General features: G+C 37.0%; 1 protein-coding gene across 2 annotated transcripts in view; it reads right to left on the bottom strand.

Annotated features, from left to right (window-relative positions):
- Positions 1–8,155, bottom strand: part of itgb4 (integrin, beta 4) — a 36,471-nt gene extending 28,316 nt beyond the window's left edge. For both annotated transcript variants that reach the window (XM_055150455.1, XM_055150456.1), the window contains exons 1-3: positions 7,790–8,155; positions 2,434–2,516; positions 1,492–1,574 (exon numbers count right to left, since the gene is read on the bottom strand). In XM_055150455.1, the coding sequence (XP_055006430.1) occupies positions 1,492–1,574; positions 2,434–2,509 (159 nt within the window). In that variant the 5' untranslated portion in view covers positions 2,510–2,516; positions 7,790–8,155. The remainder of the gene's footprint in view (positions 1–1,491; positions 1,575–2,433; positions 2,517–7,789) is intronic.
- Between the last annotated feature and the right edge of the window lie 4,015 nt (positions 8,156–12,170).

The raw sequence follows: 12,170 nt of genomic DNA, 5'->3' as shown, positions 1-12,170 counted from the left end.
GTGTTGTAGTAGTAGCTTCATTCGCACGGAATCTCTGCGCACCCTTCTCTGCACCCCTTCCTGCTCCTCTCCCCGCTCCCCGTTTCACTCTTCTCCCTGCTCCTCACTTCTTTTCTGCACACGGAATCTCCGCCCACCGCTCCCCTCTCCTCTCTCCGCTCCCCGTTCCGTTCTTCTCCCTGCTCACCACTTCTTCTCCGTGCACGGAATCTCCACGCACCCCCTCCCCCCGATCCTCACTTCTCCGCCTTGCCTAACCAACACTGTAGTTAGTTGTTTACAAGTCATGTGCAGTGATGAGTACTTTCTGGCGTAAGGAGGAGGCGGGAGGAGGCGTTTCTACGTAGGGAGCTGTGGGGGAGGGGGGGTGGTTTCACGCATGCGCAACATTTGAAAAAGGACAAACAGTCGCTGGCTTTCTCGTTCCTTGGAAAATCCTCTATACAACCTTTAAGTCACAATTAGTATCAATTTATAACAATTCCTGTCTCCATAGCACTTTTTCCTTAACCACTAAATCTCTAATAACTTTTGAGCAGCCATAACATCACATTTATACATATTTTAACTGTATACTAAATAATAAAGGACTCATACTACACTATTTTCTGATCTATGTTGTCTCTTTATCAAAAATATAGCCAAAGTGTTGTTCTGTTCATTCACACATGTTTAACACACAAACACACACTCTGTTCCATCTTGTTAGTTTGTTAGTAGGGTTGGAACAAGATCACATGTCACAAGATCTCGCTAAACAAAACTGCAACAAGATTGTGCGCAAATGAGAAAAAATAATTTCATGAGATTTTTTTACATTCAGCTTGGACAAAAAAAGAGAAAAAAGCGCTGGTGAGTTTTACAATTTGAGAAGCTGTAGTTCCAAAAAGAAATACTACAATGAGACCACTAAAGTATTCCATAAAATAAATGAAGTCAGCATTGTGAAATGATTGCACTACTTACAGTATGTGTTACAAATTGTGTCAAAATCTCATCTTGTCTCGTTCTCATGGAGCCAATCTCATCCATGGACCCAATGTCTCTTTTTGTGAAAATTGTGTCTCGTCCCACCTCTATTAGTAAGTTTATTTTTCTCAATTGGCATAATCATGTCATGTGGTAATACAGGAACTGCTCCACTGTGTTTTTATACTCCAGACACCTTCACTAGAATCACTTATGACAGTGATTCTACAGTAGTGAAGAGAATTTCAGACCTGGAATTGCCAATCTCTACTGAACTAAATATAAAAGGTTGCTTTTAACTTAAAAACTACCACTACATGACATCACAAGGTAGAACAGAGCATTTTGAGCTTTGGAGATGTAGACAGACTAATAATAAAAGATTACTCAAATGTGTGAATGAAACAAAACACAACTCCATGTATGTTTGATGAGGTAACATGGCTTACAGGGCACAGGTGTCAATTTTGTGTAATATAGGACCTTTAATGTCCCATGTTGTGTAGCTGTGTGGGCTCTCACCGGCTCAGAGCAGTAGGCACATCCCACTCCGGCCTGTAGACATTCTGAGCAGCTTTTGGCCCTAGCAGCAAAACAATAGTTCTCTGCAACAATGAACATATACAAGAGTCAGTGATGGAAGAAGAGGGAGCTTTCGTAATAGTACAAATACAAGAAGAAAAGATTTACTGTCCTGATTTACTGATTTAATGCAAAAGCATCGTATATAAAATCTACTTAAGTAAAAGTACTGAAGTACACGATTTTTGTTACTTCTCATAGATTTCTGATCATTATTAAAGCTTTAAATGCATAGACTGTATAAAGAAATGGGCTAAGCGAGTGAGATCACCGATTGCATTCAACTCCAGTCAAATGAAGCTCGCAGACGCTAACAGTTGTGGGACAAATTTGAAGTCGAGTTCCTTATTAGGAATGGGAATTGATTTACGGACAAAATTGTGAAATAAAAATAACAGGATCATGTAGAGCAGGTTAATACGAACGTTTTAAGACCAAAATGATTAGGCTCACAGCAGGAGTTACAGAAAAAGTGGTGACAATTTTTCAATGTTAAGTCAATTGGAACTAGAGTTGATGGAGCCGGAGCACCCCCATGTTCCTATTTGGAATGTAGCTAGTGGGTTAGCTATGTCCATTTATATACAGTCTGTGGTTAAATGTGATGAACAGTGGTGACTGAATAAATTTCTTAATGTTTATAGATTTTTAAAGTATATTTTTGTTTGATAAAAGCCTGGATTTATACTCAAAACATTTGGTCAGGATACCATGAAATCATATACATATACACACACTTTTACTAGTACTCTCAAATGTAGTAAAAAGTAAAGAATACCCACTGTAAAATTAACTAAAACCAGTCAATCAACCAGACAAACTGGATGGGTCTGATTTTCCATTTTAGTTAAGTCAAAAGTAAATTAAGGGTCAGTTTCCTACCTTCAGCCGAAGAGCAGGTGAACAGGCAAGTGAAAATGCTCAAAGCCAAAGAGAGACGTAAGGCCCATCTTCCCATCTCCTCCCTGCAGCAAAAACACAAAAGTAGAAGAAATGAACAGATAGAAAATTATGTTGTTTTTAATAAAGTAGTAGATTAGTATAGAGTAAATATGTCCATCAGTCCTCTGTTAAAATGAGGTGCATGGACTATTTATTGAATTTAATCAGCTAATATTGTATACTTTGTTGCATGTTCACATATGTATAGGTAGTATATGTAGGATTTCTGTTGTGTTCCCAAATATGAATAAAAAAGTTCAAAGCAGACCTATGTTTCAGAGCTTTGATCCATGTAGTTTCCCCCCACCATTTACTCATTCAAACTTGTATTTGTTGTGATTCGTGCATGAGTGACCAGTCTTTAATTGCTTATTTTTAAGACACCATTTTGCTGTTCCACTCCTGTTTTCACCGTGGCCCATACATGCTCACTGCTCTGTACTTAGCTCTCCAAATTGAATTTATCTAATCGGTGAAACATGTAGGGTTTGGCAGAGTTGTATAGTAATTTTGGTACAAATGAAAAATAAATCTACTACTTGCTAGTGTGATGTGCAGCTATCCATACGAGGTGCAGACAACTTCACTGCTCTTTGTTGTGACGATGTTTATGGAGGCATCAGCTCCCACTGGGCACTACAGTTTTCTAACACGGAAGTCAAGTGATGTGTTTCTTTTATAAAGTTTTTTTAAATCAATACTGAGATTTAAAATGTGCAAATGATAACATAATGATCTATCATACATAGGTATCATACATTATACACATATAGCAGATACAAGTACAATATGTCTTCTTTAAATTGGATTTTACTGATATCACCTGGATTGTCAAAGTTGTTTATGCTTACATTTTCATGGTTCTCATAACAACCATCCAATCAGAAAGCAGAATGGGCTTCTTACCTCCCTGCATTTATAAGTGCTCTGACTGTATAACCTTTTTAGTGGATGCTACATCTGCTTTTGTCCATGGAGATGGACACGTGGCAGCACAGTGGCTGAGTGGCTAGCACTCATGCCTCACAGCAAGAAGGTTCTGGGTTCGATCCCTGGGTCGCCTAGGCCTTTCTGTGTGGAGTTTGTATGTTTCTCCCCGTGTCTGGATGGGTTTCCTCCGGCGCTCTGGTTTTGCCCATCAACCCAAAACATGCTACAGGTCTCCAAGAACAGTTGATAGTCAAGGTCAATTAAATACAATCAATTCAATCATTGTGTCCTTAGGCAAGACACTTCGCCCACATTGCCTAGTATGAAAGTGGTGTGTGTGTGTGTGTGGTCGGAGGGACCGATGGCGCTGAGTGGCATGGCGGCTGCGCTTCTGTCGGTGTGCCCCAGGGCAGCTGTGGCTACAATAATAGCTTACCATCACCAGGGTATAGAGTGAATGAATAATGCTCTGTAAAGCGTCTTTGGGGACAGAAAATGTCTGTGAAAGCGCTATATAAAATAAATAAAGAGATGTGATTGCTTTGTTTGGAATGTTCCACAGTATGGTATTAAAGGTGTCGATATCTATATAGACTAACAGGTGATACCAATAGGCCAAGTCACCGATCAACTACATAAATAAATGCTAGATAAGTTTAAAGTCATGCAGTGCAACATTTAGGGAAAAGCAATAAGTATCCATGGAAACAAGCAGGTGATGGAACACCCATGACAAAAATGACAAAGTGCACATATACTAATACACAGATTTTCCAGCACATCATATACAGTAGATCACAGATTGTAGGATAAAGGCCCTATTCTCTCACTGCTATTAAAAACCCCAAAAATGAAGTCAAACAAAGGGACAACTATGCCTCTGTGAATTGCAATTACTTCAGTGGGCCAATGATGATGGTATGTGACAGTGGAAACACGCTCATTTGTATTTTGAACTGTTGAGATTTACAAGGCCAACACAAGGAATTTGTCCGGAGTGCGAGAGGCTGACCTGTGCGCGCTCAAACCACATGGGAACGGGCTGTTAGCAGGTGTGTGTGCATGGCTCTCTGCCACTGCGCCCCATAAATCATTGAGGGAGAGTCAGGAACAAAACAGCCTTCAACTTGACCCTGAACTAAACCAAATGCCAATGAAGATTTTCAGTTAAAGGAGTTGTAGGCAGCCTGTGCTTTTACTGTTTTAGAAAAGTTGCTCCAATCACCAGTGAGCCTGGGTTGCAGACAGAGGACACATCCAAGTGCGTCTCACTCTCAGTATAAGGACAGAACATGTCTCATGTGAAAGCTAAGAACCTCCAGGATTCCCTCCCTGAGCTGCAGATCCTGCACTGGTACTGACTCATAATGCTGCAGGTGCTGAGTGAGTATTCAGATCAGAGAGAGGCATTTTAGGTTTCAACCAACGGAATTTCAGCATTGGAACTGGCAACTTAAATGAGAGAGTCGTGTGAGGCTCATTCAGCTTTTTGATTGGATAATTTTCTTGAACCAAAACACCAAATTATAGCAAACAACTTCCAAGTCCAGTCCAATGTGTAAATAAGAAAAAATCCACATTACCATTGTTAAAGCTCTATTGGATATGAACATGTTTACCTCGTGTTTATGAAATTTAAAATGTAAATTGTCCATATATATATATATATATATATATATATATATATATATATATATATAGTCAGTGCCACTAGCTACTTGGCCTAATTGAATTTTAAGCATAACCTACTTACAGTTAGGAATAGGGTTTTAGCCACATTGTTCAACATGATTCTATGTACAAGATACATGACTCGCAATGCAATAATATACCAATATAGTGAATAGGGCTGAGTGATATGGCATAATAATTATACTGATTGACCTAAACTTTTCAAAACATGACATAAAATGTCTTTCAGTATTGACTACATGAATATAAAAAAGATAGGCTTTAAGTCAATACTATTTAATACAAAAAAGAGTCAAATGTCTTTCTCTGCTCCAAACCACATGCTTTTACTGACATAAGATTGGCTGTGGACCTCTCCATGACAAACCCCCAAGAATATAACAGAAAGTTTGAAATGACTGAATCTTGATTCAAATGTCATAATGGCTATACATGTAATAGCATTATATCTTTGTTAAACCACTATACACATTGAATTATAAAAAAAAAAAAACATGTATATTCTGACTGTATTACAAAAAAAAAATATTAACATTCTCAATATTTTGGCACACTCCTACAACCAAACATTAGAATCCCCTTTGTCCCACTTAAATGTACACTAGACTTGTGAGCAGTATAATGAAAAAATAAAACACAAAAATAAAAATGGCTTAGTCCAAATGTAACAAAAATGTACAACCTGGAGTCAGGAATATGTAATAATATATGTCATTCATATAATATATGAAAACTTGAACGGCTGTAATACACCATTGTTGTGATGCGATTTTATCAGTCTACCAGTCTATATATTCTCAAATATTAACCCTCCTAGAAGTGTTTCAAATCTGCACTGTGGGCTGAATTATTATAATAATTATTTTTCTGATCTACGTTACTATGTTGTTTCCTCAAAAACATACAATTCACACATCCTATTTATTTTGGCTGAGCTCTGTTCCACCTTGTGATGTCATGAGGTAATACAGTAAGTGCTCCATACACCTTCACTAGAATCATTTAGGTAATTTCAGTCCTGGAATTGCCAATTACTACTAAACAAAAAGGTAGCTGTTAACTTGAAAACTTGAAAACATCACAAGATCTGAGCATTTTGAGCTTTGCAGATGTAAACAGATTAATAATGCAGGATTACTCAAACATGTGCATATGCAACAAAACACAACTCCAGGTCTGTTTTTGAGGAGGTAACAACATTATAACATGAACTGACTCATACACTGATAAAAAAGTCGAATTGCAACATTTTGGAAGCAGTATTAACATGTAGGGTTTTAGTCAAAATTCTTAACTATATCGCTCAAACAAGCACACATCAAACTAAAATTACTAAAAACACACAAAAAAAAAAACTCAACTAAAAAAAATCTGTAATATATACCATACTACGTACTGTCATAACAGTTTTACGATGTTGGCGCGACAGATCTATGGTAGACTTGCACATTCCATTGTACAAGAAGACACTACAACAACAAAGTAATGGCCAAAAGCTGAAACTATTCTACTATTATGTATCATAGGCGATGAACACAAACCACAAGCAGAGATGAAGTTACAAAAGGCATGCTGCATTTCATCTTGCTTAACACATGAGAGAGAAAGAGAGCAATGGTTTGTAGGGGTGAGTAGCCAAAAATTATACTCATGTAAGAATAGTGTTACATCAAAATAATATTACTCAAGTAGAAGTACAAAGTAGTGGTCCAATTAATCAAGTAAGTGTAAAAAAGTATTTGTGAAAACTACTCCACACTCGGGTAAAAGTAATTTAAAGGTGCATTGTGTAACTTTTTAGTGGAGGGTCCGTCAAATGCTTTTCTTCATGGAGATGTCATTGCTCTGTCTGGAATGTTTCACAGTATGGTAACCTATCTTCACAGAGACCAAACCAGACCAAGTTACAGGTCAGATCTGTGGAGAGGCGACCCAGAGGCTCACAGACAGAATGACTGTTTTTCTAGGTATTTTTTAACCATAAAACCACCTAGAATTGAATAAATATAAGGTAGAGCTGTTTAAAATCAGGTATTTTCAAAGGAGTAACACAAAAATTAGACAAACTAAATCACATCTGAAGGAGCGCTGCAAGAAACACAAATGTTCAGGTCATTTCAGATTGTCAACATAAAGCTTTTGTCACTTACAGTGGGAAGAGTAACCACAATGTTTACAATTTGTAAAAATATTACTGGTAGGAGCAGAAGTATGCTGCTAGAAAAGTACTCAGAAAAGTACAATTTATTTTAAAGGTTACTCAAGTAAATGTAACGAGTATCCACCTCTGAAACAGCGCCAGAGGAAACAACAGACAAAAGTTATACCATGTAGTACAATGGAATGTGCAGGTAAGAAAATTAATTGATTTATTCATGCCTCCAAAATTATATATATACATTTTTACTACACAGAGTAAGGAGCAGTATCTGTTACAAATGATGTCATGCCAGTGAGCTCCAATCCAAAACGTAGTCTGGAACTGTACAGACTTTTAATGGGAAGTTTGTGTTGTGTTAGGGGTAAGTCAGACAAAAGCTACAGGCACAAATTTTTAATACAAACTTTGAAATGCTTTTTTTTTTTCTTTTTCTTTTACCAAAAATATAGCAATGAAGATTTTTTTTTTTTATCTGAAATCTAATATAAGAATCACATTGCTTTAAGAACATACCTTTTCGTGCTCCAAAGTCCACGAGTCCAGTAATACCTTTAAGACAGACAAATATATCCTTTGGTTCTGTGAAAGTGAAAAAAAGTTTGCTTCCTCTGGCGTTGATAAGAAGATAAGTCAAGCTATCAAGTCCACATGTGAAGTTCAAAGTCTAGCGTAAAAGAATGCTCCCAGTTGTCTTTTGTGTGACTTGTTGCGTTGCCTTCCTGGTCAAATATTTACTGAATCAAACCCAGTGCAGCAGACTAAATGCACTCATGTGAATACCAGAGAGTAGACTTGATAACTCCTCTTTCCCCAGGTGCTGTGCTGTGATAGTCGGATCTCCCCTTGTCTGTATAACGTGCAAATCTCCACACCTCTCTCTCTTCAGTCACTCAGTATGTGTCAGAGAGCCCCCACCCAACCTCTGCTGCATTCCAGCCCGACAGCAGTTCACCTGTGTGGGCTTGAGAGTGCGCGGCAGGCCCCTCCCTCCTTCGTGGCCTCCTCCCAAGCCCTTGGGAGTGGCTGAGTGAGCAAGAACAGTGGCTGCAGGCTATGGGAAATGCACTGTGTGCACTCATATAAAACAGTTTGTCACCACTGCACAGGTTAAGTCGTGTGTTTTCTGTTAGAAGTTCAATCTAATGAAGGAAGGTTTTGAAAAAGAAATATGAAAGGTAAATAGAGGTAAATGGATCAGGTTTTCTGTAATGGTTTGTTTTAATAGGATATGACATTGACAGTCCCAAAAAAACAACAAAATCTTGCAAAAACAGGCCGACATGAATTATAGATGGATAATAACCAGGCACATTTACTTAGAGTAAGTAGTAAGAAATTAGTACTCAGTACTAAGCATAGTACTAAAAAACACCACAAACAGTAAAGTTCCTCTTGAATAAAAGTTGTCTAAGTTGTGTAAGTCTACAAGTGTCAAAAGCTTTATGTTGACAATATGAACATTTGCGTTTCTTGCAACTTATTTTCAGCTTATATTTCTATGATTTGTTTATGTTGTGTGCATTTCAATCAAATCATGTATCAATTTCTGATCTCTTCTAGATCCAAACGTAAATTGTTAAAAATTCATGTACACAAACTAGATACGTGTGATCTATAAGCTACTACAACTACTAGTATATAAGGTACAACTATATGCTTCTTTTGAGTGTTGTAAACACTCAAAAGTGTTGTAAACACTGACAATAGCAATAAAATAGCAGACTGTCAAAGGGATCAGGGATCGAATAAAATACTATATCACCCAGTCCTACTCTAATCAGACTTTATGCTTATGTTCCAATTATTCTTACTTCAACATGTATTATACCTGAGTAACTATTTATGTAACCCCTGAATGTTCATTTCTAAGAAACAAAACTTCCATTCTTATGAAGTAAAGTTATTGTTATTGTGCCTAAGCCAGTACATTAGCTTCTGTGTAGCAGCTGAGAGCAGAGGAGGTTGTGGTAGATGGGGTGTGAAAGGCTGCATGGTGCACACAGGGGAGTAGGTTTCACTGAGCACTGCCCCTGTCCTGACACACAATCCTTTACTCCCTGCTCTCTGATTGTGTTGTTGCAGCTACCTTCACTGGAGACTACAAATCTCCCCATGGCTCTGAAAACAGGTCACAACCAGCATGACAGAGTTCACCGCCTGTGACAAAGGAAATGTGACCAACTTCAAAAGCAACCATTACATATGGTATGGGAAATGTAAAAAACTAAACTGTATCTTTTCTCTGTTCATCAGTTTTGATCAGTAGCTTGAATAAATAAATAACTTCAAAACAATAAGAAAACAATAATATATTGTATGGTGTTAAGTTCCTACAATGATCAGTGTTGCTCTCTGTGATCAAACATGTTCCATCTACTTTCCCCACCCACTTCTCCTATTGGTCAATCTGCATCATGCTCTGAGTGACAGGTGGATTTAACCAGTCACAGTGAGGTGTGAACTGGTAGAACACAATGAAAGCTTTTATTGCTTCTTAAACACAAAGATAAAGTTACTAAATGAACGTCAATCAAGATAGAATTTGTAACTGGGCAAAATGACAAAAATCATACTTTTGTCCACCTTACAAAAAAATTATTATTATGACAGCAAACCTTTAGCCTTAAAACTGGAAAAAAAAAAAATCTGAAAATGATAATATGAAATTTTATTTGTATTACACTCAAACATGCAAAAATCACTCCAAATACAACTTCGAGGGGGGTAAATGAGAAAGGAAACAACTATTATTATTATTATTAAATAATTGCAGCATAGATCTACTTTAATAATAATGACAGAAAAAAAGAACGGCAAGCAAACTGACATTACAATTTGAATGGACACAATCTGCAAATTTTTTAATTATCATAATTTCCTCCACAAACAAAATCTCCTGTCTTATTCTGCATAAAAGCTGCTAACCCTGTAGTTTAGATCTGTACAAACATGTTCTGAACATGTTGTCTTTATGTCAATTCTTCTGCACATGTTTAAAATGTGAACTTTGAACAGAATCCTAGTATTAAAACAAATCGCAAAAATAACACTAAAATCGAAAAAAAATCACACTAAAATGAATAGGCCAAACCCCCTCCCCCAAAAAATCAAAGTCAATTATGCCAATTGGATTCTCAATTCTCACTAAATATTATAATAAGTAACTGTGTTTTACTTACTAGAGAAAAGAAGTTGTAGTTGTTGATATGGTCATCCGTGGGGACAGAGCAGTCTCCTTTCACTCTGCTACATGCCTGTTGTCTGAAAAGAGCAGTTGAAAGTTTAGGTCAGAGGAGCGACCAGCACAGAGAGACTGCCCACACACTGTACTACTACACACTGGTTGTCTGTGATCGGCCCCCTCATTATTTACATCACAATCACAGAAACAGCTGCTCTTCTGGGTCTACTGATGTCACTTCTGCACAAGAACTGTATGTAAGATTTTATTTTAAATGAAATAAACATGACCTAACTCAACTGTGTCCTCAAATACCCCCGACAGATAATTCTTGATTACAAAAACAGAAGAACAACAAGAGCAGACTTTTAATTTTAGTGAGCACAATTAACACTCACCTCCAAAATCTGGACTCTTCCAAACATGCTTTTCCTGCCGTAAGCATTGTGATCTGCAAATAATTAAATTTTAATTAAATGAATATTACATTAATTACATTTTGGGTGACCAGATTTTCTAAATCAAAAACTGTACACTTTCGGTTTGGGGTGGTTGGCAATAATAAAATTGTAAAAGGAGTGCGAAATTAAGGAAAACTGTTTTGCACCCAGCCCATTCATAACTAAAAGTGACTGACTGTGAATAAGCAGTCACATTTTCTTTGTGTTTTGGTCATTTTTAAGCAGCTTTTCAGTATTTTATCTAAACAAATGACAATTTATGCCTCTCTTTCCTGTTGATAGGTAAAAAAAAAGTGGTGAAAAATAGGGACACGTTCTTGTATAAAACTGTGACAAATCAGTGGTTTTGTATAAATCTGCTGGGACAGGGGACACAGAGCTCAAAACTGGGACTGTACCGGGAAAAACAGATGTTTGTTCACCTTGATTATATTGCACAGCCGTACTTGAAAGATAACATGTAGCTTAATAATATGCTTAATAAAATGCAACAGGATAAGGATAGGTAATTACTGTTTAATTGGGAGTTAACAATGAGCTTGTTTGAATTGTTGGTTCAAGTTATACATAGCACACTTTACTGTGGTCTTAATTAATGTGGTAGAAGATGCATTTAACTGTAAAAGGGAAGACTAAACACAGGAATGGCGCAGTTTTTGCTAAGCTAATTATGCTAAGAAACATCTGTGTATTACTAAGCGTGTTACTGTGCATTCATTACAATAAAGACAACCAAAAAACAAACAAACAATAAAAACAGTTAATCTTAAAAGTGGCCGTTAATGCAATGTGAGTCTACAAGTGACATTATGGAATGATTAGAAAATTTGTGTTTCTTGCACCGCTCCTTCAGATATGATTTAGTTTGTCTAATTTTTGTGTCCATCCTTTGAAAATACCTGATTTTGTGCATTATTTCATGTTTTGTCCTTCCAATTACATTCACTTCAAATTATAAATCAGATATTACATCAAGCAATTCTTACTTGAGTAATATCACAGGTCACTATTTAGTACTTTTACTACTTGAGAAATATTATTTTGAAGTAACCTTACATTTTGGGCTACTCTACCATCCACTGCTCTTATGTTTCCTAAGATTACTGGATATTCAAATATTTTCCTTACAGTAGACAGGTACAATGGGAAGCTAGTAGTACTTTTATCAATCTTGTTGTACAGTGAACTTTGCATCCATAAAAATGAGAGGATGACAGACCTCCACCCGGATGCCACATGTGATTTCAGCTGA

The sequence above is a fragment of the Boleophthalmus pectinirostris genome, unplaced genomic scaffold, assembly GCF_026225935.1.
Source record: "Boleophthalmus pectinirostris isolate CB_2022bp ecotype Guang Dong unplaced genomic scaffold, ASM2622593v1 HiC_scaffold_14, whole genome shotgun sequence".
NCBI classification, from domain to species: domain Eukaryota; kingdom Metazoa; phylum Chordata; class Actinopteri; order Gobiiformes; family Gobiidae; genus Boleophthalmus; species Boleophthalmus pectinirostris.
Note: the sequence above shows the minus strand (reverse complement) of the source record. Positions and strands in the feature narration are given on the sequence as shown.